The sequence below is a fragment of the Podarcis filfolensis genome (genome assembly GCF_964270895.1).
Source record: "Podarcis filfolensis genome assembly, chromosome: 5".
Lineage (NCBI taxonomy): Eukaryota > Metazoa > Chordata > Lepidosauria > Squamata > Lacertidae > Podarcis > Podarcis filfolensis.
In genome coordinates this window covers 62,168,037-62,195,497 of record NC_139608.1, presented here as the reverse complement: position 1 = coordinate 62,195,497, position 27,461 = coordinate 62,168,037, and the positions used below count along the sequence as shown (strand labels likewise).

Below are 27,461 nucleotides of genomic sequence, written 5' to 3'. Positions count from 1 at the left end.
ACATGCCTGTGGTAGGCTAGTGACTGGCTGAAGGTCACTCACCGAGCTTTATGGTCAAATGGGCACTTGAAACTAGGACTCCCTGTCCTGGGATAGAAATCTTTGCTGTGTATATGATATTTGTCCTTCCCACTAATGGTAAACCTGGAGGCATTCAGAAACAAACCCTTAAGTTATACCTACAGCTAGCACACACTGGGCTTTGTGGTTATATATATATATATATATATATATATATATATATATATATTTTCCATGCAGGTGTTATTTCACTACATCACATGTATAAGAATATGTCCTAGTACAGCACCAACTTTTTCCTAGGTGACAGAGGTTAAAGAGCCTGAACTAAACTCTGGGCAAGATAATGAGAGAATTACTAACATAGATAATCAGCAGATCATTCAAATTAATTGATTCGGTTTTGTCTGGCGTCTTTTTCTCTGGCTAAAAGCAGCGTTGAAATCTGTAGAAGGGGCTGTTATCTGTCTGTCTCTTCCTGTTATCTGGACCCTGCAACATAAGAGAAGCAGAGGGAGGAGGCAGGGGAACACTGCCTTTGAACAGGATCCTGGCTGTTCACTTGAAGAGAGTACAAAATGGCATCTGAGCAATTAGAGACCATTACAAGGAGGATAACTGACAATCCAGTTAAAGTCAAGGACTAAAATTTAAATGCCAGCACCTTTTAAAGATTATGGGGCAGGTTAACCTGGGAGTACTAGGCAGTTAAAAAAAATACTAGGTCACAAACAAATTCTGCTTGCAAGTCAGATGTGCATGAATGAGTGGTACATATTCTCTCCATAGCTGCATTCTTGCAATATTACAGACTTTCTACCAAACCATTTGTATCCTTGCAGTACATCTTTTTCATGTAGCCTTACCATCTTCATACTTAGGAGACTTATATTGTGGTATAGCAGCCAGACCACCTACAATATCATTATATATAACCTTCTGATACCAATCCTTTTGGTGAGCAAAACATGTGTGCTGTACTAAATTTGAGACTACAAAATCCATGATGCAGAGAGATTGCAAGTGAAATACATGCTCAAATATTTGATTTCTCCTTAAAATGATATGTAGCTAATAGTGAAATCACTGATGTGCAAGCAGAACTTGATGTCATTTAAACAGCAGCCTGATTTCCCCTGATAATGATCTGTTCAGCTTTACACCTGTCCCAGAATATACTGCCTACGTCTCCCATACTTCACTTTACTTCCTATCAGCTTGCTGTTCCTCTTACCAAACAACCTTTCCTTTAAAAGCAGCAGAAAAACAAGCATCTCTTCCGCTGCTTGGTGAGACCACTGAGATTTGTTAGCTCAACAATTCTGGACTGTGCTCCACAACTCTGACTTTTGAAAATGAGCAGTGCTGTCCCCAGTGCCCATCCCAGCTAAACAATGTTTCTTGCCACCCTGGGTCCATCTTCCTTTACATCTCAGCATCCTTCAGGCTTGGCTGTATCTGCGTGGAGTCAAGGACTTCCTGTGTTTCAACCTTTTGCCCAGCCTACAAACAGGTGTGTCCTTCAAGTCAGAAGTGGGGAACCTGCCAACTATAACACTCATCATGCCTGACTACTGGCCATGCTGGCTGAGGCTGATGAAAGTTGGAGTTGAATGACTTCTGGAGGGCTACAGGTTCCCTGCTTGGCTCAAAGCCTTCCATTATAGGCCCCCATTATATATTGCCACTGTCCAACCTTGTGGTCCATCTATCCGGGTCCTGATGCAAATACATCCTGTCTGCCCTCAAGTAGTTATGCTGTAACATAGCCAAGGAAGGTCAGCGTTAGAAGCCTTTAAGTTCCAGCCCATCAGCTGTTAAAATCAGCCAGTGTTTTTTTACTTGCTAAAGTTTCCAGAAAAAAGAACCGTTTGCAATCTTTTCTGCTCTGTACAAAATGATCCATAAGAGCGATTTCATGATCTGCAAGTACAATCTGTGTTTAACAAGCAAGGAGATGGAAAGTTGAGCCAATGACATCTCGGAAGAGTTCACCAGCCCAGTAATCCAAGCCTGAACAGTTTTATTAGAGCCACTAGTAGTCCGAAGTGTATACTTAGATCCTACAAAAATATATTGGGTAGAAAAACTAGCCAGAAAGCAACACACATCACTCCAACCTGGACAGCTGAATCGTTTCTTCCCTTTGTACAGTTTTGCAGTGGTGTAAAATGGCAAGACTCATTTAAAGAACAATGACAGTCCCTGAAGAAGAACAAGAGGGACAACCATGTCTCAAAAACAAGTTTTAATAGGCACTGTAATAACCTGTGAAATCAGAGTCAGGGCAGAAAAGCTCAGAGGCCATTAAATGTAATGAAAGCAGCTTTCACTTTCCACATTTCCACTCTTACAGCAGTTTTATGCGAGCATTTCGCAGGCATAACATTTACAATAGCAACTCTATATAAAGCCAATTTAATTATCTTTATCAAATGGCAGATAATAAATTTCGCTGTTCAACAATGAAAATCAATTGTCAACATAAGCTATGGATAACAGCTAATAAAATGACCTTCTGTAAACCTGGGATGAACAAGACTGGCTTCCGCGTTAACAGATGTAATAAAATTTCCTTGCCTGCTTTCAGGCCACCTATTCAGGTGCTAGCTTGCTGGATTGAGTTACATTATAGATAGAACCTAATATAAACGAATATCTGAGCAAATGCTGAATATTTGTTGTTACAGATTACTGAATCAGTGCTACGTTTGGAAACTATTGGTGACCCTGGACCCGAGAAAGAAATAATGAACTGAAAGGGCACATGTAGCACCCTCCAACGCACGGTCAGTGCATAGTTGCAGAAAGATCGGTTGAAACACCAATGAGATTTGATTGTGTGGGATGTGATACATAAGTAGCAGTCAAGTACAACGTTCCTTGTTTTCCTACATGCGGGGGAATGTTTGGTCCAGCCAGTCAAAAACTTCCTGTTTCCTTCTGGCTGGGACATACTTCCTTTGCATGTGACTAGAGGTGGGTGTGACCTTACCTGTCCAGGTAACAAAAGGACAAGGCACGCAGCACTCTTTTTGACTTCCTCCCTGGTTAGAGCAGTTTTTAGCTAGAGATGCTCTGTTGGCTTCCAGCCAGCAGAGGACACTGGGGTTATCCCCTATGGGATAGCTCCACTTGTATATAGGTACTTTGTAACTAAGTCTGCCCTCAGAGATCCAACTGTGAACTGAATTTAGGTAAACTACTTTTATATACTTTACACAATATTGTGGTGTGTTTACTCTTTTAAGAGGGATATAAGGGAACTTACTAGGAACCTAATAGTGAGAGGCTTACAGAAGCCTGCAACAGTTATCCGCTGTGCGTTTAAAAGGAGAATGTGAAACTCTGCCAAGGAACCTGCTAGCGCAAGTTAGGAGGAATATTAATAAACAATATATCCTCTCCTGCCTCCCTGAACATTCCAACAGATTAAATATGAGTGATGAGAGAGTGAATTTAAAAGTGATCGGAGCTTGATACTAAAGACAGGCAGCATACATGCTTTTAGATGTTTTTAATTGTTCTTAAATGTTCTAAATAGGTTAATACCATTGGAGAGTGTTTGCCTGACAGGAGCATAGGAACAACTCGGTAAGATCCACACCCGTGCTCTGCTGTAGGAGGCAAATGTCCTGGCTTAGCTTCAGGTCTCAGTTGTGGAGAAGACTTGCCTTCTTGTGCTATGTAGAGTAAGCCTCAGGAGACAGAGCTCAAGGGTTTGATGACTCTTATACACTGCTGCCAAGGAATCTAGGATCCTTAAGGTACAATAGGGTTAAGTCGAACATCTTCTGGGGCTTTCTTCTGAGATGGAGATCTGTTGAGTTCATCCCCATATATCTTCACTTAATGAGTCAATGTGTTATGTGTATGAGGATTGTATCCCTGAGTCTGGGAAAGCCCATCAGAGCAGAGGCCAATCTGGGGAGGAAGGCTTGATACTAAAAGTGCTTTTGGTCATTTGTTAGAGAAACCCAGGTTAATTCAATTTACAAATAAGGCACACATGTTTGATATGTTCAAAAGGCCTGTTTCCCACCCAGCAATGTGTGTTGATTCCTCTTGCAGAAAAATAAGCTTAACGATGCTGGACATTTCATGTATTTATTAGAAAAGAAGGTGTTAAAAAAATTCAAAAATAGTGAGTTAAAGCATTTATTAAGAGACTGGTATTTTCAAACTCTCTTCACAGCTAATTTGGGACACCAACATTATAGCACTACATACAGAACTCAAACTATTAAGCCATGAAACTTTGAAGGAACAAAGACAGATGCTGTACATCCTTAGTTCTGTACTCTAAATGGATATCTTGACTTTGGAAAAGTTGGGTCTCCTTTGTCCTCCTCCCTGGTCTTTTCCAGGATCAATGCAGATCTGTTCTCTTTATCCTTTTTGATACTCCTTTTATGCTGTAGGGTTAAAGAGCTCAGCTGATCATTTATTCCACTTTATGTTTTAAAATTTACGGTACGCACTACGGTACACAGTTCACTCACTGGCAAAACCACACAGAAGATGACACTGGAAATTTGGCGCTTTTGAAAGATAGACTTATTACAATTTTAGACTGGCCTAGCAACTTAGTGATGATTTAAAGCTGGGTCAACAAATGCAAAATGAAGTGATAGAAGAGATTGCTCCTCTTAATACTACAGGTGGACAATACCACTTAAAGGGGGGGGGGTGAAATCCAGTGAACAAAAAACTAGCACAATGTAAAAATGTTCAAGTCCAGGTCTGGGCCTGTCACGCTGATTTTTTACCAGCAAGGAGCTTTGAAATATTGGGGAGCATTTTTTAAAAATAGCATTCCTCATCTGGAGTCTACCCTACCATCTCTTTCGGCTTGTTGGGCAAACCATGCCTTAATATATGGAAAACAGGGTTCCACTAACCATTTTTTCTAATGCGTTTGCAAAATTTAATTTTCCATCTGTATGAGAACACTGGAAAAGCCAGATGTCTCTGCTATAAGCTGCAGTCAAGGTGGAATACTGAATTTAGTTTCTCATCCTTACAGAGAGAGTCATCTGCATTCTGAGACAACTGTAGGTGTCAGCAATATCAGCAAAAAAGTTCTGTTCTGTGGTATTTTATTGGCACAGCCACTTAAGGTGGATTATCAAGTCTTAGCAGTGATCTATGAGAGAACCACACCAATACCACCCAGAAAAAGAAATTCGTAATTATATTCTTTACCAGACAGTATGGTTTTTTGTTTCAAGACAACTGTATTTATCGGGTTGGTGACCTAACATACAGTTGGATGTAACCTGCTCCAAATTCATCCAAGACCTGTAAGTTTTGCAACATTACCTGCATTTATTCTCCATCTGCTGGTCATGGGGTGGGACAAGGAGATACACAGCACTGAAGCCCCACTGCCTGATTTTAGCAGCTGTCCAAGTTTTATTTGCAGCCAGTAAGGGTAAGATTCTTGTTTTTAAAAATGAAAGCTACTTTTCAAGATTAACTCTCTTCCCAGTACCAAATTCCATACTTCATTCAATTCTATCTAAAATCTTCTACAAGCTTATGCCACCTAAGGATTTTTGCTAGAAATTCTACAGAGATTCTGGCTTTGGTTTGAAAGTGTGATGCTTTGAAGGTACAAGGTTGCACCACTTTCGTTTTGGACAACTGCAAGTACACATTCAAGTTCACTTTACCTCTTTGTGAGAAGCCAGACTTTCTACAGCACAGTCCTAGGCCTATCTACTCAGAAGTCAGTCCCAGTGATTTCAAGGACTACGTCCCTAATCTCCTACATTTCCAGTGTGCCTGTTATACTGAACTATGCCTATCTCCTAGCTCTGATTAGTCCCGACGGAATTGTAGATTGTTACAACCTTGTAATTTTCTTGTTCTACAGAAAATACAGCAGTTACCTGGAAGAAAGGAACTCCTCCACTGATACACACACTTGTCTCCAAGAAGGATTTTTCACTTAGCGGGCTCCCGTTGGTATCTATTATATCCTCCTCCTCCTCCTCCAAATCATCCTGGGAACACAACAGTAAGCCTGCTATATCAGTGAATACAGATAGAAGCCCCGTCATAAAGTTAAATACACAGCCGGAAGGAGGTGCTTGTGTAACAGGCTAGTTTCATGAGTACAGTGGTACCTCAGGTTACATATGCTTCAGGTTACATACGCTTCAGGTTACAGACTCCGCTAACCCAGAGATAGTGCTTCAGGTTAAGAACTTTGCTTCAGGATGAGAACAGAAATCAGGCTCCGGCAGCGCGGCAGCAGCGGGAGGCCCCATTAGCTAAAGTGGTGCTTCAGGTTAAGAGCAGTTTCAGGTTACATACGGACCTCCAGAACGAATTAAGTACTTAACCTGAGGTACCACTGTACACGACATGAAAACTTTTCATTCCTTGCTGTGTGTACTTTTGCGTCCAGCCCTGCCCACCACTGGTATGTGGCCCTTAAAAAAGGTTTGCCCCCTTGCTCTACGGCTACTTACCAACCCTAGACCTGCAGGTATAGGGCGGTATGATAGATAGATAGATATCTCACTTCTATTTATGTACTTCTGTGTCCCTGCCATTAAGAATTACACATTTGAAGAAGCATCTTTCCTCCCCGCTTCTAACTTCCGCAAATACCTTTTCAGGAGCTTTGGGCGTAGCTGTGACTTCTGTCTGCTTTTGCCTTAATCTTTCCAACAGGACATCGCGAGGTTCTGTTTTCACAACTGTCACTGGGTACTGGTATCCTCTCCTTTTTGGGGTGGCTCCTTCAGGAGAAAAGTAAGTTTAAGTGACACCTAAAACAGCCGTTTTTTGGCACAGAAAAGCTGCTAAATTCCACACACTCTTGGATCTCTCCATGACTCATCGTTTCCCTGCAAATACCTGTCGGGACATCCACTTTAAGTTCCTCCCTCAGGAAGCCATTAATGCGAGTTGACCCATCCTCGGTTTCTTCAAGGAGTATCTCTTTCTGCTTCAGGAGCACATTCTTATCATTCCTCATCCTGTCAAGGAGCCTCTTCAGGGCTTCTGCTTCAGTATCTTTTTGTCCTGCAATATGGTCCGTGACCTTAGCAACTGACGAGCTGCAATTCTCATCTAAACCCTGAAAGCAAAATGCAAGTCTTAAAACACTCCAGAGTTGTAGCAACTGGTAAACTTTTTCATTTTTTATCATATGGTTCCTACTAACCACTATAAGAAATCTAAACACCACGCATACACATGGCACCCGAAACCCAGAAGTGGGAAGCACCCTGTAGAGTCCTTGTGGCTCCTGAGGAGACCCTCCCCAAAGCTAGAAGAGGGCATCCTCTTCAGGGTCAGGGAAGCATCTTCCAAATCACAAGGACTCTCCACTTAAACACATTTCACTTATGCATGGGGAGCCCGGAACATAATCCCCACATAAGTAGGGAGTCGCCTGTAATCAGTCAAATGGAAACCATGGGACTCAGAGGGACAAAACAGGTCTTTTTTAATGGCAGCTATTTTTTTTTTGCTAATTAATTCACGAAAACTCCTAGATGAGCTTAATACTAGGAACTTTCTTTTCAAAAGGTGGAATTAATAAATATAATGCTGGACAAAAAGGGCTTAAGCTTGGTTTCATACATACAAAGGTTCATGTTCTCAGAAAACCAAGTTAGCTTCCAGGTAGCAAAAATATTTAAGCTATCTTCTTTGCCAGTTCTCCTCTACAAAGGCTTCTAAGACTCTGGAAAACCACTAGTGGCACTGCCCAGACATCTCCTGACTTCTTTGTCAAATTATAAGTAGCAGCGTATAGGGTGTTAACAGACACAGAAATTGGGCTGGGGCAAAAGGGAGCAGCAGCAGGTGTGGGGAAGGAATGAAGCACTCCAATTTCAGCAATGTGCCCCAGCATGCTCATCCTGAACCACCTAGTTTGCTTTAACTATGCTTTAATGTATCATGTGAACCAGGTCCAGTTGCTTCGGCAGGAAGGTTGACTAGAAAAAGTTGGTCCAGAATCAGGCCAGAGGGCAAACATTTTCTAAAAGCACTATATTGTTCTTGAAAGCACATCACACTGCGCACAGAAATGATTGTTCCATTGTACATCCTGGCAGAACCGGAGCTCAAAGCAAGGGTACTGCAACTTCATTTGCCTTCACCAATATCAGGTGGCCAAATCTGATAGTGCTGCCACTTGTGATCAAAGGCCTTATCTGCACTATACAGTTAAAGCAGCACTATACCACTTTAACAGCCATGGTTTCCCCCAAAGACTGTAGTTTGCTAAGGGTGCTGAGAGTTGTTAGGAGACCTCTATTCTTCCCACAGAGCTACAATTCCCAGAGAAGAGGGATTAACTATTAAAGCACTCTGAGAATTATAGCTCTGTGAGTGGAGTAGAGGGTCCAGCAGCCTTAACTAGCTAACGTTCTCCAGATTCATTGGGAGAAGACATGGCTGTTTAATGTGGTATGGTGCTGCTTTAAATGTATAGTGCAGAGGGGGCCAAAATGTGTTTGAATTCTTCCATGTAAAGATGGGCAACTCTCCCCAATCTCGACCAAATACCAGATGTTGAATAGGCCCAGCCTTTCCAACTGTTCTCGATTGAGAATCAAGTAATTTTCAAACCCAAATGTTATCCAATCCAAGATGTTTTATATATGCTAGCCACAGACCAGTCTTGTCTATCTAAAGCAAGAGTGGGCAACCTACAGTATTTGGCTTATTTTGTGGGTGGCAAGGGGTGGAGAAACAGGAAGGTACACAACAACTAGAAGAAAAAACAGGAGGCCCAGCGCACCACTGCCCCTGACCATCCAACACATCACCCCCAAGAGATTCTCCACCCATGGCCTAAAGTGGTGCAGTACTTTTAGGAAGTCTGTCATTAGACTGTAAGATGCTAAGTAACCTTGTAGATTCTTTGTAGGTGTTCCTTTCTGGTGCTGAGGAAGGCTGCCTGTTGATCAGCAATGCAGTCCATCTTTGTAGCCGCAATTTCACTCCACTTATTTGTTTCCTGGCACATGTCTTTCAGGAGCCTGTCCAGGTCCTTGCAGTGGCTGGCTGATTCCAGCAATATCTGAACATTTTCTTCGTTGGATTGCCTGATCTCTTGTGAAAAATCATTCAGAGGCAGCGTTAATCTGCTGTGCTGCAAAGTTGTAGAGTTGACAAGGCCAGTTGTCTGCCTGTATTAACAGATTTAGTAATAGATTAAACTTTTGATCCAAGTACAGTTGTACGTTGGCTTTCAAACAGCTTAGTTCTCAAACGTTTTGGCTCCCTAATGCCGCAAACCCCGAAGTGACTGATCCGGTTTTCAAACGTTCTTTGGGAAGCCAAATGTCCGATAGGGCTTCTGCAGCTTCCGATTGGCTGCAGGAGCTTCCTGCAGCCAATCAGAAGCCATGCTTTGGTTTTCGAACTGACTTCCAGAACGGATTTCATTCAACTTCTAAGCTACAACTGTACTTGCTTTTCATGGCACACAGCAGGCTTATTGCGTTGGCTATCACTTCCTATGTGTTGAACAGGTCACATTATTACTGTGGATACTTTCCTGCATTTATATAGTGTATGAGTGCTCAAAAGCACTGAGCTGCAGTCCTTTCTTGATACAGTAACTAGTAATTTTGGGGGCCCTCTGTAGGATAAAGCCTAATCATAAATACAGTGTTTCATTGAGATAGCATCAATGAGTATCCTTAAGGGTAGCTGAAGAATGTAGCAAAAGACACAACCTTCGGGAACTCTGTTACACGAAGTTTTATTTCATTCATCCAGCAGGCACACCACAGCTTACAACTACCAGCATCTCTCTGATTTTATGTTTTATTAAATATATAACCTTTGGACAACTAACCACAAAAATAGGTCAGGCACCCACATTGTTCAGAAACTAATTTAGACCATTTGATAATAGTTTGGAAGCAGTCCTAAACTTAAGTTTTATTCATTCAACTCCCAGAATTACTCATTACTAAGTTCATAGCAGTCACAACTAATTAATGCAAGTCCCAAAAAATGTACAATAAGTCAGTCAGTTATTACTAGGTGCTGCATTCAAGCATGCTTAGGTTTTGAGATTTTTAGAATCAGACTTCTACATTTAGAAGGCTCACACATCTGAACTCTTACATAGCCTACCTGCAAAATTATTGCAGGGTAAGCCTAATGAACATGTGCGTAGCCTTTAAGAGACATTTAAGCGATAAGCAAGTTGAAGAGCTTCCTTACAAGGTTATGGTTTCTTGGGCAGCACCAATACTCTTCTTCACCATTTCACCTTTCTCCAGCACTTCACTTAGATTTTGCTGGGTTTCTTGCTCTAGCAGGCCCAGAGAAGCAAGAAGCTGGGAAGAGGCCTAGAACAAATGCAGAGAATTAAAACACAAATCTACTGGTTTTTAGAGCCACAACATAAAAAGAAAGCCAGTGTACTTTTTGATGATCATGGGAAAACATTTTAAGTATTCTGCTGCATGGAACTTCAGGCGCTCGACAGGAGCTTGTGAATTAGGAATGGGGACAGTTACCTGCTGCACCACACAAGTTGTACATTAGGCTGACAAGCATATTCGAAAAATAACATCTGTTCCTACAGATAATGGAACCTATATTTAAGTACACTGTTCTCCAGCACTATTAGTCTCCTTTTCGTTGAATATATGCCCCCTCCTATGCACGCCAACACCTCATTGTTTCCTCTCTCAGATGCACATTCAGGAGTGCAACACTCAACTCCTTCATCTACCTAAATAGGGTGCAGCCAGCTGGCTCTCACATGGTTTCAGTGCACACTGCTGTGCAGGAAGGTATCAATGGCAGCATGTTGAAATTCATGACACAGCAGCAGCTAGGCCATATTGCACAACACACTAACCCCGTTACAAATGGGGGGGGGGCAGGGCAGGGCAGTGGTGCAGAGGGAACACAGCATACGAGAGTGAAGTACACAGAAACACACTGCCCCCAGCTGCAGGGTGCACAAATGAGTGTTTATTTCTTGAATGAACACTGAAATAACAGATAAACTTCCAGTTCCCATACAAAGAACTGTGGCTTGTATGGATTGCTCAACACAAAAAAGGGCCAAATATGCTGTGTTATATGCCCTTCTCCTGCATATTGCGGCATTTAAATGGAACCTGAAGTTGAGAGTTGCAACTTGACTTTCCCCACCTCTACAGGATGGCAAATGCTTGTGCAATGAAACATAAGGTGAAGGGCACCAGAACCAACAACCCTCACCAGTCCAGTCTGCCTATCAACCATGGTCACAGTTCTGCCTGCCTGCCTGATTGTATTGAGAACCTGCTGCAGAGACTAACTTGGCCTATTCCTTATTGTGCCACAAAAAGCAGAGATACCTTTTTAAGGGCCACCTTAGACAACACCACCTCTTCCTGTAAGCTCTCACAATCATGCTGAAGTTGAGCCAACTTCTGGGAAATGTCCTCCTGTAGTTTACTCAAAGCAAGAGAATGGTCTTGGAAGAATATAGTCATTTCCTCTCTATAACCTGTCATCTATAAACAAGAAAATGATAGATCAAGGTTCAGAAATACACCAATGTTAGGACTAGTAGGGCTTTTAAAAATTACTCCAGCCACACAATCTCTGTACACAACCACACACAATGCACCATCAATTCACAACGCCAAAGCATGGGACATTTCACTACCTTGCTTAGATACTTTCTTAAAATATTATTGATGTTGCTGTTATATATATTTTATATCAAAGAAACTTTCGCACACACTTGAGTACAATAGTTCAGGATATGCCAGAAGTTGTTCAGAAATTACCTTTTCAGCCAGGGATGAATATTTATGCAAATTATCATGAACTTGAGAGTTCAGATTCAGAACAAATTTCAACACAGGTGACAGGCTCCTCAAGGCTTGGTCCAATCCTGATGTGTGCTCTTCCTAGAACCAAGAGTAGATTGTGGGGTATAAGACGGTTCTTCTACTTTAAATCATTTTGAGTTCAGTAAGAAAACTGATTGTTGTGGAAAGTGGAAAAGGAAATGTTACAGCTCAAAACCACCTATGGCTTCTTGTTCAAAAGCCATGTTGGCTCAAAAATTAAGGCGAGGGCAGCTGTAACCTGGCTCCAGAAAATGGCTACTATAACTATACTACAGTCTGGTAGAACGGTCAAGGATGTACAGAAGGGTTGCAGCTGATTGAGCAAGACTTTGCTTGAGAGCTAAGGCAACTCCCAAGATGCCCAATGACCAAGTACCTCACCTGTCGCAATGAGGTAGATAGGTCATTTGCAGCAGATCAGTTGCTGGATGACTGTATTATTTGTTTTCTGTTATAACTCAGAAGCTTTTTCCCTACAGCAGCTGGCTATATTCTTTTCTAGCTTCTTCCCTGATGCCACTCTGCCAAGGAACAGGGAATGGCTGGGAATGAGGCTGAACGAGAACCATTCAAAACATCAGTAAGTGGCTTCTACACATCATTTCTTTTGCTGACTGCAGAGCTTCTCCTTCCCTGGTTTAGAGAGCCATTATCAGTTACATTTCCACACAGCTGTCCATTTCAAGCAATCAGGATATTTTACAGAAACAATTCAATAATTATTTAGAAGTGTTGCTGCCCATGGCACTTATACTTACTAAGAGTTTCCGGAGATCATTTTTATTTTGAGATGTCAGAGACTCCTGATTCAGTATCTTTTCAGAAGCTAGAGAAACTTCAGTGGAAACCATCTCCTGCAGAGAGCCGAACGCTGAAATTATAGCTGATGTAGTAACTCCAAAAGCTGAAGAATTGGCAGACAGAAGATCACCTACCGAGAGAGAGATGGGCGCCACAGTTTAAGTGAGTCACTTCTCAACAGGACAGTCTTCCCTATGATTTCAGGAACATGTCTGACTCCAAATTCAGTTTCAGGGGAAGGGAGGTCTTCTGAATGACTACTGCACAGAAAGATGAATTGAGGCACTTACCAACCGAAGAAGTGTAAGAGTCCAGCATTTGTTGGTGTTTCCAACAGTTCTCATTGATGGAGTTCTTCATATCGCAGAAGAAGGCATTCATGTGTTCTGCAAATGTCTTTTGGACTTCCTCATTATGCTGTTCGACTGCTTTTTTACGATCCAATTTTGCATGCAGACCCGAAACATCTGTGGTTGTTTCTTTAACAGCACTAAGCAGCTAAGGCAGAAAGGTTTTGACAGTTTTCAGTTCGCATCACACTGATTACAAAATCAGTACAGATTAGGTGATGTTAAAAAGGTAAAGGTAAAGGACCCCTGACAGTTAAGTCCAGTCGCAAACGTTAAGCCACCTTCAAATCAAACAAGCAATTGTTCCAAATTGTAGAAGATAGTATCTAGTGTGAGCACCCAAAGGAAAACCTGTGTATGGACAGTTGCTCACAAATGGCTTCCATGCAGTCAGGACTCTCGCACAATTGTGTTCCCAGTCATATTAAACCCCTACGTTTAAGCAGTTTAGTGTTTGGGTATCAGGGGCAGACTCTGCAGTGCAGTCCAACACTCAATTTTTAAGCAAGTGCCAACATGCAACACATGAAAAAGCTAGTGGTGTAACTAGAGGTGGCCCAAGCTGCATGGAATTGCTGGGGTCCAGAAGTGAAAGTTGAAAAGAGCTATTGAGTTCAGATAGCCTGCTGGGGAACACACTATTTCCTAGCAACTTCAAAGCTTCATTCCAAGGCAACCCTGTGCCTTTTGCTGCAGGGCATCGTGCTAAAACACACTTGGTGCATAAACAGCAGCAAACAAAAAAGACCTTCCAAACAAAATAAAAGGAGAGATGGAAGGGGTGGGGTGTTGAAGCTTCAGTCCCCTCTGGATGCCCTTCATGAGAGAAGTAGATCATTCTCTTCCACTTTTATCCCAAATCATTAACAGATCATTCTTATGGTCTGGGATGCACTTCAAGATTTTGAAAGCGGCCTGAAAACCTATGCAGCGCCGACAGCGTAAGTTATAATCATGACGTTATAAGCGTATTGCCCATTCAAGTGCTAGTGGTGAAGAAATTGGGAGAGTGAATTTTGTTAACCTTAATTGCAGTGCCATGAAGTTTTTCTTCTGTGTTCTCCAAAGCTGATGCTATATACACTTCTTCCTCAAGAAGAACCTTGGTTGTTTCCAAGTGCTTCTGTGTGTCTTCCAGCTCTTTTTCCCTAACCTGCAGGTTTGTCTTGCACTTCTCCATTTCACTTTTATGAACTGTGAATAACTCAGTGACCTGAAATGGAAAGTAATCCAAAACAGTTAAAAAACACTTGAAAGAAATACTATGAGCTGTTAGAGCAGGGGTGGGGAACATCTTTGGCCCAACTCTTTATTTCTCTCCACCTATGGGTGAACTTTGTCAGGTGGGCGGGACCACCTGAAGGAAGGGACCCAGGGAAGGAAAAGCTTGCTGCTAATGATTATCAGAACAGCAAGCCATGGTTTGTTGTTGCATCTGAATGGAGATATTGTCAGACTGCTTCGTTACACTAGCTTCAACAAATTTAATTTGCATCTCACAGAAAAGCTTTCACGTGAACAAAAGTTGACAATGCTTTAAATATATTGCATCAAGTGAGTAAAGTACATTATTGTCTCCTTTTTCTTACCAACATTGTTCATTCCTGGACATGCTGAACGCTGTTGGTTAGATGGGAACATGTCAATGTGAAGATGTTTTATTTTCATCTAGCTATTCTAAAGCTTTTTCAGAATGTAAACATATTACCCCTCCTTACTCCTCCCAAAAGGAGCCACGTAGGCTAATAACAGTCTACCAACTTACTCTTTTCAATTCTTCCTCCATTGCGCCAATTTTATCAATATATTCTGCAATTTGTTCCTCTTGAACTGTCAACTTCCCATTAAGAGCACTAAAATTAAAATTTTTTTAAAAAATTACGTATGGTAAACACTGAACAAGTTGACTCTGCCTGTGCAAGACAATTAAATATTTGTAAGAGCAAGGAAAGAAAGACATATCTGGAAATTCCCTGTTTAAACGCTATTATGATTTTAAATTTCTTCTATCACTAATTATTGATACAGATTTCTTCTTAAGATATAGGAGCAGCCCATTTACAATGAAGTCTCTGAGATTAAACAAGTGCAAGTGGCCTGTAACTTATACTGTACTTTAGGCATTCTAATATATAGATAGGAGTGTGGTACTTAAAACAAAATAATTATGTACAGGAATGTTGCCTAGGCAGCATATTAGACAAGCAGAACCTGCAACAAAACGTTGTAAGTGTATCACCTTCACGCTCCTTCAAGATGGTACGAACTGCAAAGGGGTTCACGGTGGTCGATTCATACTCTCCCCCCCCCCCACCTTTCCTTTTCCAACTGACACTCAGCAATCTGTGCCACGGAACATGTTTGGTCATCATTGTGTTACTGTCATTTTGGGGAATTTTTAAAGAAGCGTTTCACTCTTCTGCATTCCTCGGGTTTCACCAGAGCGTGCGGATGCCTCAGTGGCACTGTTGCAGCTCCAACCCTGTTGGCATTCAATAACCTGAGTTCATTTTTAGAGGATATAAGCAAGACCCGAAACAAAACATCTCAGTGTACATTCACCTTCTACCATTAGTGCTCCTTACTCACGGTTCTAGTTAGCTGAGCCCTCCTCAATAATATTCCATTTCATTCCTTCGCACGTGTTCCTATTTCTTCTTTTCTAACCATCGCTCAATATCCATTAGCTACTGAGCATGGCCTGTTCTCACTGGGCTGTTTGGGGGAGGGTACTCTTAATTTTTTAAAAAAATAGATTGGATTTGTATAAAATCCTCTCATGTTGAAGCCTCCCTCTTGGCTTTTGGCACCAATCCTATTATCACCAGCCACCTGAGTTCACGATTAGAGGAAGAAACGAAGATGCCATGCTGACCCACAGTGGCCAAGCTTTGCTGTTTTCAAAGTACTCACTCATAGTTTTCCACAGAAATGTAGACACCGTTTTTCTCTCGTGCAGAAGTAAGATCTCGTTTCAAACGTTCAATCTCTTCTGTATATTCCTGTTGAAACATCAGTACAGTGTTGTTACATATCCTCCAAGCTGATTGGCCTTTGCAAACCCCAATCTCAAGAGGTCTCACATTGCACCTATTTGAACTAGATCTGCCCTGCAATGCAGTAGGTAAGATCTGAAGAGAACTTATACATAATGAAATTATACTGAACCTTAATGAGTGCCCGTTTCGTGAGTTTCTGGTTCACTTCAGGCTTATTCATGATATTTTTAGCCCTGTGGGCATATTCAAGAGTACTCAGAGTTTCCTGTTGTACAAAAGATATAAAAGTGACAGGTAAGTGTTCTCTGTTTCAGCAAGAGTCTTCCTATAAACATATAATCAATCTCCACTAGTCAATCCCAATGGGGAAAGTTGAATTTCTGTATATAGAAATGGCTTCTCACTCTGATCTGCTGTGCATCCTACCAACTTTAATCAGCCCTGCCTACATCAGGCTCTAGGGCTGTAACTCCATTTAAAATAAATCATGGTTGACTAATCATTTGAGTTTTCAAGTTGACAAAATCTGCACATTTGTGTATGTCTAAATAACATGCATTTTAAAGAAAATTGGTATACAGATGATACACATGTCACAGCAACCACCAACTCAGAAGAAAAGGGAGAGTTGTGGCACCATTAAAAAAATTACAAATTTTATTATGAAATTTGTTAGCCTTTAAGGTGCCATGTGACTCTGTTGTTTTTGCTTTAATAGGCTAACTTTCTCGAAATCCTCCTGGAGGAGGCATTCCTGCTTGTGTCAGAGAGAAGGTGGTAGAAATCATTATTATCATTTTCTAATAGTGATACAATTCTGTGATAGTTAATGTTTTTTGTATTATTTTTTTTAAGCTTCCTGCTCAATGGAGATGGAACCTTACTTAATTGAGAATTTTCAAGTTAATGTAGCTCTTTAATCAACCAAACACTGTAGCTTTACCAGCACCCTATCTCCTTTCATCCACAGCAATCTATACGTTCTGAGCCAGTTTTACAATGTTATAGGAAGGCTTAGATTAGCATGCCCTAACCCGTACCCTGCAGCATACACAGTCTCTCCCTGGAATAGGTTAGGAGTCCAGTGATGAAGTCTTGGAAGGCCACCCAATCACTCAAGTTATCTTTGAAACAAGGTTCTTTTCAGCCACTAACAGAGTTTGAAGGCAAGCACCTTACCTCCAGATTGCTCGATGCTGGAGAGACAGTAGCAATTATGGAAGTTTTTGTGCGCCCTCCAAGGGAGTCCTGCAGGATTCTAGTGAGCTTAGATTCTCTGTATGGAACGTGAGGGGTTCTTTCAACAAGCGCAGTAATGACTCTTCCCAGAGTCAATAGGGACTGGTTGATAGTTCCAGCTTCACGAGCTCTTTTGTCAACTGCTCCAGAACGACCAATATTCTCACTTCCTGCCAAATCAACCTGGAAGCAATACCGTGGCTAGGTTAATAAGCTGTGACAGTCATAGGTGAGACCTAACTTTCAAATTGTCTAATAAGCCAACACAAGTAGGTAAAGTGTGACCTACTTTTTGCAGTAAGCCAAACTCTCCTGTGCCACATGCCTATCTGCTAGGAGTGTATGCAGATCCCTGATCTGCCTTCTGCTGCCCTGGGGGTCACCCACCCTAGATCTGCCCCCAAAACAATTCCAGGGGCAGGACTAATGGTTTTAAGACCCAATTTTAACACAAATTTAAAATAGGTTTCAAACTAGAGCCAGGGGATGCAATGGCAACACACAAGAGAACACCTTCTGCTTAGCAGCTAACACATCCAATTCTGTGCAGCATCCACATGCCACAAAATTGATGCATGGATCCTGAGGGGTGTCAGGCAGAAGGGGAGCTGTGACATTCAGTCTACCTTCTCCCATGAAGATGCAGCCACTGACCAGAGATGTCTTGGCTCTTTCCCCATGGTTTTTCCACCTTGCTTGCCTCTCCTTTCTGCCTGATGTCCTGTCCATTCCTTGACACCCACAGATCATTCAGGGCCCATCCAACCAAACTCACAGCCATCAGTGGTTTTTGTGCCCAACTTATCAGAGGCCCTCTTAATATGCCCCATTTGGCTCTGGATTCAGGCCTTGGGCAAGTCTAGTGCATTGCCCTAGCACCTATGGTCTCTTAAGACACACATTTTAAGCAGATCACTTTGTTAAAAGATTCAGTAAGAGTTTTCACAGTTTTCAAAGCAGCACTGTGTCCCCCACCCCCACCCCTCATTTTTTTGTTGCTCCTATATATAATCTCTTCTTGGGTTAATCCGAAGGATGGGCACCTACCAAGTTTAGCTTCCCAATTTTAACAAGCTCTTCACCATCTGTTGTCGTTTCTTTCATATGTAGCGTGACAGAGAACACCGAATGGGAGCGACTGCAAATGGAGTAAAGCATTTCAGATCAATATTCCAGTGGACATTAAACACACACACACACACACACAGGCCCAGAATTCACTTACATCAAGTCAACTCAAAGTAGAAGCTAAATTGGCTCATTTTACAGATTTTCTTCAACTTAGAATATGTGCTGCCACAAACAGCAGGACAGAACTGTTCTACCACTGCATTTTCCAAGCTCTGCAAATCTCCCAGCTACAGTACAGCACCTTCTCTTTCACAAAGCTTGATTAATAAAGCCTTTTGTTTCTTATTGCAAGTAGGACTGCAGGAAGTATTCTGTGTTGGTGGCTCTGGCGCCACCTGCTGGCTTCCTGCCGCCAATGCATTCTTCCATATACCATAAGTGGGCAGAAAGTTCAAGGCCTGATACAACCTGTTAGATGAAACCCTTATGGGGGCATAGAACCTGGAAAGGGAGGCTTATGGGTCATGGGAAAAACTGCATCGAAAGGCAGATTAAGCCTTCTTTCCCCATTAGCCAAAACCTGGGTGGCTAGTAGCGGACGCCCACTGATCCACACTGGATTTGTAAGGGTGACATGAGCTTGTGTTGTCGCCTCATTCAAATGCAATTTTCAAAAAAGAGTTCAGAAGGCATTCTTATGCTTCCTTGTGAGAAAACACAAAGAAACAGGACAACCAAACTGCCGTGAAAATGAAGGACTGTAAGCTCAATAGTATAGTACATTCTTAATGCAAACACTCTCAGGTTCAATCCTCGGTATAGCCTATATAAAACCCCCACAGAACTGCTTCCTTACACTGAGCTAGATGGACCAAAGGTCTGATTCCACATAACAGAACTTCCAATAATATTTTCTACAAAAACTCAACCAAGTAAGAAAGATGTAACACTAAGTAGTGGAGTACTTGATTGTTCCGCCTGCTGTAGCAACTGCAATGCACTGTGCTAAATGCCCTATGATTTTTAACTGTATTTTTATTGCTTCTTTTATTTCTTATGTGGAATTTTATTGTGTTATAATTTGCATTCCACAGAATTCAAAATCAAATATTTTTTTCCTTGGATGACAAGGGAGTACATAAACTTATGAAATAAAAATGAAAAAAATAATAATGTTATGTTATATTGTTGTAACCTGCCCTGGGTGCTTATGGTAAACCTTATAAATTAATAACCTCCAAAGGTGGAGGTAACTGGAGCAATGTGTTTAATGAAGCCTGCAGCAGACAAGGACCTCATAATCTAAAACATCGGGGGGCTTGCCTAAGGGAACTATTGGATATAATTCTTACCTTTTAGAATCATAGAATTGTAGAGTTGGAAGGGACCTGCTGTCCCATACCAAGATCAAACCTGGCATTATCAGAACCATGCTCTAACCAACTGAGCTAGCTAGGGGTTTTTCTTTTTTTTCTTTACCAATACCATGAACGAACAAAATGCTTCACATGGAGACATGTTTCTTACCTGGAATACTGGTTCATTAAAGTAGCTGCAGTGGTTCTTTTTGCTGCTCCCCTTTCTAAAATCTGATAAACTTCATCCTTGTTATGTACCGTTATCTCTTCCAAACCCTTGATTATGACACCTCTCTGTCACAACAAAATGCTAGGTTAGCAAGTAATTTAAAATCCCACAGCCTTCAGGAGAAGCCAAATCAGGGTTTTTTTGTTTTGTTTTTTTACCTTGTTACGTGGGTCATCAAACATTTGCAGCTTTTCCCCAACATCTGGAGAGGGATTCAATAGATCAAAGAGCTCCTCATTGTAGATTTCCAACAGAGATACTTTCACAGAAAATTCTGTACCACTTTCAGCAAGCTTTTCAAATATTTGATGCAGTGTACGGGGAATTATACCAGCTAATGGATCCTATAATTAAAAGTAAAGAAACATAGCATACTAGCATTAACTGGTTTTCTTTTTGGAGGTTAGGAATCTGACAAGAATGCTAGCATGAGCATACACCTTTAAAATGCAAGTGTGTCCAATACAATCCATTATATATGGTTTTATGCTGGAGACAGTGAAAATAATGTTATGAGTTTGAGGTGGTTAGGCTATATTCCTGAGCCCCACATCCAGTTCCCGGATCCATTACAATTTAATTGCTGGAATAGCCCGGCCAGCCTGGTAATGGCCTGCTAAGTATGAGCTGTTAAGGGAACAAAGGGAGTGGCTGTGTCAGAGGGCAAATGTGTGTGCCTCCTTCCCTGGTTAATTAGAAAGACAAAAGGCCTGAGTTTAGAGTTGAATTGCAGTGATGTGACCTAGACCTAAAGCAAGAGAGTCAGAGCAATGTTTGATTTTTGTTGGAATCCAAAACTGTGGCTATGAGAGAAGCAAGACTTTATTTGGGTGGTAATGCTAGGAACCCCCTCAGGTTCCTGTATGTGTAAATAAACCATGTATCACCAGTCTCCACTATGCCTCACTCCAAAAGGGAACATAAGTGCCTAGAATCTTGCACCCCTCGGAGAGGGGTGTGTGCGTATTTTCCAGGAACACTTCCTTCCAAATAAACATGCATAGGATTCTGCTGTTTTGTTCATTCCTAATATTTTACCTCTTCCCATGTGTATTCTTCATTAGGTGATCTCTCCCCTTCCATAGTGAAGGTCTTTCCTGTTCCTGTTTGACCATAGCTGTACAAAGGAATTTGGAATGTTAACTTCAGGAACATAGATATAGATGGAATTAGAAGAAAAATAAATATGATACTCACGCAAACACTGTACAGTTGTAACCCAAAAGAACTTCATTCAAAATCGGGCACACAACACTCCGGTACACATCAATTTGTTTAGCCTGAGCTCCAAAAACCTGCAGAGTTCATACAAGACATCATTGCTACATGTTTTTCAGTTATGAAACAGGAACTCTCCAACTTGCCACATAATTTCACCAGTGTCAGAATTATATTCTGATTTAGCTACAGATTCTCATCTCCCAGCCTGTCATCTCATGCCATTTGCACCTGCTTCCCCCCAAAAAGAGTGGTAGAAGTTCCAATTGTTTTCCAATCAAGGGAAATTTTTGTGGTGTAGCACAGTCAGTGTGGTGGTGTAGTAGTTAGTGTTGAACTAGCACCTGGGAGACCAGGATTAAAATCCCCTCAGCCATAAAACCCACTGGGTGACATTGGGCCAGTCACAACGTTGAGTTACCTGAAGGAAAGATGTGAAAGAAAAGTAATAAAAGGAACTTTTCCTTATTAAAGATTGTTTTAAATGAGTTTGATGGTAAGCACCCATTGTTTAGGAAAGATGTCGGCCAAATCAAAGGTTTTCAAGGAAATGGGTGTTTTGGAGAATCTAGGACTTTTGTAAAATAAAGCTGAGGTTTTGTCCTTAATGTTTAATATGTAGGCACTGTCTACCAGTAATTCCATGCAGACATGTGAGCAAGATGGTGAAGGGGAAACAGATCACTCATCTGTCCTCTTGCTTTCTATGGTAGGCATGGGGGAAGGGAGTAGGAGGAAATACTTCTGTTCCACATTCAGTAAGTATGCTGGTAGAGGGGAGATGGAGTGAGTCATCCCTCTTCCTGCAGTCCAGGTAGGCTAAGCACTTTTTGGGCTTGCTTACAAGGTTGTGCTAGGAAGCCATCCTCTCCCCCATGTATCTGAAATAAATACCCATTTTCTATGGACATTTCATGTTCTATTGGCAACTTAAATAAGGCTGATCAGGTAAGTTACCTGTTATATGACAAGAAACTTGCCACTCCCACTTACCTCTTAATTCTTCCCAGTGTAAAAGACTTTAAAAAACAAACAAACCACTTCCTATCCATATAGTATTTGCAAATTATTTGTAAAGCTAGTTCAATTTATATTATTCCACAACAGAAAGTGCCGCATACTAGCTCAAGAAGTATGCTCATTCAGACGTGATGCTCACTTAGGGCTCAGTGTTCTGTGAATGAGCATCAGCCTCATATGCTTCTCACATTTTCTTCCTCTGGTGCAACTGTGCTGAAAACTGTTGCCTCCATTTTTCACTAAGTGTGGTTTATGATCATGTCTGAACCCAAATAAGTCATGAGTCTTAACTATAGTTTAGAGAAAGCAGCCAACTTCAAACTAAAGTTTATGGTTCTGGCTTGGTTCCCTATACCACCGTTAAGACTAACTTCAGTTTCATAGTTTAAAAATAGAACAAAAGCTTCTGATCTCCTTTTCACAGCCGTACTAGAACAGATGGGAAACATACAAGGGCCAAGGTAGGCAACACTAAATCAAATTGTTACATTATGTTCAAATCAGATATGTCCATCTGGTCCTAGTATTATCTTGTCTAGTATCTACAGTGGTACCTCAGGTTAAGTACTTAATTTGTTCCGGAGGTCCGTACTTAACCTGAAACTGTTCTTAACCTGAAGCACCACTTTAGCTAATGGGGCCTCCTGCTGCCGCTGCACCACCGGAGCATGATTTCTGTTCTCATCCTGAAGCAAAGTTCTTAACCTGAAGCACTATTTCTGGGTTATCGGAGTCTGTAACCTGAAGCGTATGTAACCTGAGGTACCACTGTATTCAGATTGGAAATGAATCCTTAGGGTCTTAAGGAAAAGGACTGTCCAACCAGTTGTACCTTATCTCAATGTCAGGGATCAAACCTGGACTCTTCTGCATACCAAGAATATGCTCTATTCTGGACTATGATTCCTGCCCTAAATTCTCAGAACTGATAAGATAGCTAAGACATGCTAGGAAGCCAACAAAATAGTGATACTTACCATATCAAATGTGTACGTTTTCTTTGTTGTTTTATCCAACACCCCTCCAGTGCGAACTGAAATTTCTTTCCTTCCATTTTCACACTCCACCACAGAATAGGAGTTAGATTTGCGCTCAGCTGCATTGAAGGGCCTTAAAAAAAGGTAAAAGAGTTGATCTCAAATTGCATATGCACTAGTCTAGCTCCAAGCAAACACAAGGCTGACAAGATTGTAAACAGTGGATATGCTACTTTCAGATCAATATCCGGGCTGAATGGGGGTGGAGATGATCCTTCAAGTATACGGGACAGAGGCCGTTTAGGGCTTTAAAGGTCAGAACCAACACTCTGAATTGTGCTCAGAAATGTACTGGGAGCCAATGTAGGTCTTTCAGGACCGGTGTTATGTGACCCTGACCCTCCCCCCTTAAGAACAGAATATAAATTATATAAAATAGAAACTAATTAAAAACAAAAACAAAAAACAATTCAGTTATACTAAAAATTAAACTAATCCCCAGGCCCAACAAAACATTAATCCCACCCCCCAACAGAGCAAAAAGTAGACCATAAAACCAAAATTTAAAACACTACAAGTTAAAAACTATTTAAAACATTTTTGACATTTGCCCCAACCCCAGAATTTGTTCCAGTAAGCCTGGGCTCTTCAGCACTCACAACAGGGCAGTGACCCTCCAGTCTCCCAGGAGTCCCTGAAATAGGACAGGGTGAGCCTGGGCCGTTTCCACCTAGGCCAGGTAGAAAGGGCCTGGTAGGGAACAGCCTTCAGCACTAACACCTTGAACACTGAATTATGAACGCAATATATGCAGGTTTTATGCTGAAATTTGGTTTTCCTGAACTAGCTTTGACAAGTTTAAAAATGTCAATTGTACACAATAAAAATGGGAAAATGTTGGACTTAAATCACCTACAGTGATGTGGGATTCTTGGAAAATCTGAAATTGTGGAAAGTTTTCCAATGCCCTAAATCCATTGAGATTCAATACAGCATGTTTACTGCGGCCATATTTAGAGAGGATAACTAAAAAGCATGCTATGCATTTAGGTGATGAATCAGTATCTCATCCTGCCCCCCCCAACTGAAGTATTATGACTGAAACATATGACTAAGAAAATATTGAGCATACAATTTGATTTAAATGTTATAGGTAAGCATATTTACGCTATACAGTGGTACCTCGAGTTAAGTACTTAATTCATTCCAGAGGTCCGTTCTTAACCTGAAACTGTTCTTAACCTGAAGCACCACTTTAGCTAATGGGGCCTCCTGCTGCCGCCGCGCCGCCGGAGCACAATTTCTGTTCTCATCCTGAAGCAAAGTTCTTAACCTGAAGCACTATTTCTGGGTTAGCGGAGTCTGTAACCTGAAGCATATGTAACCTGAAGCGTATGTAAGCTTAGGTACCACTGTACTTGGAATTAAATTGTCACAAGCAATCAGATAGTGGAAACTGAATTGCTGAAGATTGTCTCCACCTTAAAAAAAGAATCTTATTTTCTATGCCAAGCAAGAAAAAAAAATGACTCATCTACATCTCTTTCTAGTTGTTCTTAATGAAGTGATAGCTTTTCTATTGATATGCACTACTTAAACCTCTTGGGAAAACGCAAGAGGGAATAAAAGATGGCATAACAAAAGAGGCATAATGCTTTTTTTGCTTTTTTAAGCAGTTAATGCAAGACAATCATTACCACTGTCTACAGCAGGCTGTTTAATTTCAGCTCCCATTATTCTTGTCCACTGACCCTGCTAGCTGGTAGGGGTGCCAACTTTAATAAAATATTGGGGGAGGGAACAGGTAAGCTGCACCCGGCATAAGCAATCACATGTCACGGTGCATACAGCATTTGAATGGCAATGTCTATGGGAGGAGGGCTGGCCCATCAAATATTTTACTGGGGGGCTGAAGACCCCTTGGCTGCTATGCTAGCTGGGTCTGATAGGAGCTGGAATCTAATAACATCCGGAGGAGCATGTGTTGGGCACACATCAGCCTTTCTTAGGTGTGACATATGAAATTTACAAAGCAAAAAGAGCTGGGAACTTATTCCAACATTATGATTAATATGCATCAAGGAAGAAACAAGATCTACAAATCCCAACACAACTTAATGCATAAAAACCGCAAATGTGTAGGTTCTGTCTGCAAGATCAAGGATCTTGCTTTCTCTCCACAAAGTATCCAGAAATTTACAAAGCAAAAGGAGCTGGGGACTTATTCCAACATTATGATTAATATGCATCAAGGAAGAAACAGGATCTACAAATCCCAACACAACTTAATGCATAAAAACTGCAAATGTGTAGGTTCTGTCTGCAAGATCAATGATCTTGCTTTCTCCCCACAAAGTATCCAGTAATTTCTAAGCTAAAGTATAAGTGATCCTGAATATACACCCTCTTGTTTAAAGATATGTAAGTAAGCCGACTGCTGGATCAGACCGAGGCTGAACATTCTCCGCAAAAATGCCAGCAATCAACAGAAGATGGACCTGGACCAACCACGGGGAAGATGACCAGCTACCAACCCGAGGACCACCACCAACCTTCTGCCCAAACCTACAAAACACTGGGGGGGGGGGGAGGTTTCTTCGACAACAGCAGAACCCTGTATGCATATTCAGATGTCCCACTGCGCTGCCAAGCCAGTGCGCCCAGGACCGCAGTCTTTAGCACCCAACCCCTTTGAATTTCTCCATCGCCGACAACGCCTAGAAAAAGGATCTCTTCGATACCCGAAGCATCCACAACAACACCATCGCGGGGGGATCAAGCCTAGTGAGAAGTCAGCGAGGCTTACATGCACAAGATCGAGAAAAGCGCCTAATTTGGCTTCCGCAGCTAATCCCCCATATTTATTTTCGTTTTTATTTTGCAGGACACCCCCCCTCCGCCGCGCTCACCTGCATCTGACCACCACTTGGATGTTTTTGCCCTTCTCGTCCTTCTTGCCCCCACCACCCGCTGAACTCATGTTCAGGCCGCCACAGGCAAGACTCCGACACGGGAGGAGCGGAGGAAGGGAAGGGAAGGGAGGCGGCCGCTCGAGTCCCGTTTCGTCTTTAACGGCTGCGGGAGGCGGGTCCCCACACTTGCGAGCTCCACTAGCTGGCCGAAACGCCCGCGAGAGACGGAGAGGAGAAAATGAGCCGCCGGCTCCCGGAGGAAAAAGAAGCGCTTAGGACCGGCGAATGTCAAGAAGAACCGCCTCAAACGAGACGCGCGCCCAAAGCGCCTCCACACTCGCCTACTTTGAACGACTCGCTCCTTCGCGCCTCGGCCAATCAGCGCGAAGGGAGAAGGCGCGCAGGGCAACACGGGACTTTTTCTCCCTCTTTTCGTTTATTATTTCCTCCCAGAAAGCGGACTTACGTTTTTGACTGCGTGATCCGGCGACGCAAGGATCAAAATGAAACATAGACCAGTAATGTAAGAGCAGTCCGTTCCCGTTTTGTAGAAAGGACTTCTGGGCTGCTTCTGACGCGAACCTCATTAGTCATTAGTCTAATACAGATATCTCTTCCTCCCACGCCCGGCAAAAGCCTGTGGCAAGATTTAAAACAAAATAAAATGTCAGGCTGAGATTTGGTGGCAAAGTGTTTAGAGCAAAGGCAGGAGTTTGTGCACAGGTCTTTACACTGAATAGAAAAAAATATATGTATGTATGTATGTATGTATGTATGTGAAACGCATTCCAGCCTCTGGACCTGAGCCGCTGTAAGAAGACCATTTCTCACATTTCAGAGGAAAAAAGAATCGGGAGACGCATCTCTGCTGGAAATATTCGTGTATAACACCAGGACTGGCACGTGTGAACACTTGATCCCAAGCAAACGCTCGGTTATTCGGTGGTCCTGTGCGGAAGCTGCGCAGCATTACTTCTGCAGACAGACACTCTTCTGTTTTAGTCATCTCACGGAGTAAAATAGAAATTTCCAAATAGGGAAACTACTGGCGGTTGCTCTAATCTTTTATCTCTATGCTTAGGGATTTGTAAAAGCACCGTCAGTTTAATGACAACAGGGCATGCTGGGAGTTGTAGTTTCCACTGCCCTTTTCGGCTTGCCTATCACACAGCTTTGAAGCTGTGAAACCTGAGTCCGGTGTTACACGGTTGCTATGCAGGATTCCTTATGGTGGAAACTAGGGAGAGAGAGCGTACTTATTTACATATGACGTGTCCAGTCAGTCACCAGGTGAACTGTTCCCATTCCCTGCCTCCTTGCTGTGAGGAAAGGAAAACTGCAGAGGGAGGAGATTCATTTGCTGGAAGCTACCATTTGTCCTCTGTGGTGTGAAAGGACCACCTTTGGGGCCTATAAAAAG

General features: G+C 42.0%; 1 protein-coding gene across 4 annotated transcripts; it reads right to left on the bottom strand.

The window, feature by feature from the left end:
* Positions 1–4,114: 4,114 nt before the first annotated feature.
* Positions 4,115–26,678, bottom strand: KIF11 (kinesin family member 11). 4 transcript variants are annotated; one of them, XM_083616129.1, is made up of 22 exons: positions 26,508–26,678; positions 23,130–23,262; positions 21,112–21,209; positions 20,953–21,031; positions 20,073–20,258; positions 19,855–19,979; positions 18,304–18,394; positions 17,197–17,439; positions 16,187–16,282; positions 15,932–16,020; positions 14,784–14,871; positions 14,043–14,231; positions 12,959–13,166; positions 12,626–12,798; positions 11,802–11,924; positions 11,364–11,522; positions 10,231–10,358; positions 8,903–9,182; positions 6,892–7,114; positions 6,643–6,773; positions 5,916–6,029; positions 4,115–4,436 (listed from the first exon to the last, which is right to left on the bottom strand). In XM_083616129.1, the coding sequence occupies exons 2-22, from the start codon at positions 23,130–23,132 to the stop codon at positions 4,311–4,313; spliced, it is 2,952 nt and encodes a 983-aa protein (XP_083472255.1). In that variant the 5' UTR covers positions 23,133–23,262; positions 26,508–26,678; the 3' UTR covers positions 4,115–4,310. The 4 variants fall into 4 exon arrangements, with proteins under 4 accessions (XP_083472255.1, XP_083472252.1, XP_083472253.1 ...); XM_083616126.1 differs by lacking the exon at positions 26,508–26,678 and adding an exon at positions 26,039–26,438; XM_083616127.1 differs by lacking the exon at positions 26,508–26,678 and adding an exon at positions 26,039–26,421 and having other exon boundaries at positions 5,916–6,014; positions 6,631–6,773.
* Positions 26,679–27,461: the final 783 nt, after the last annotated feature.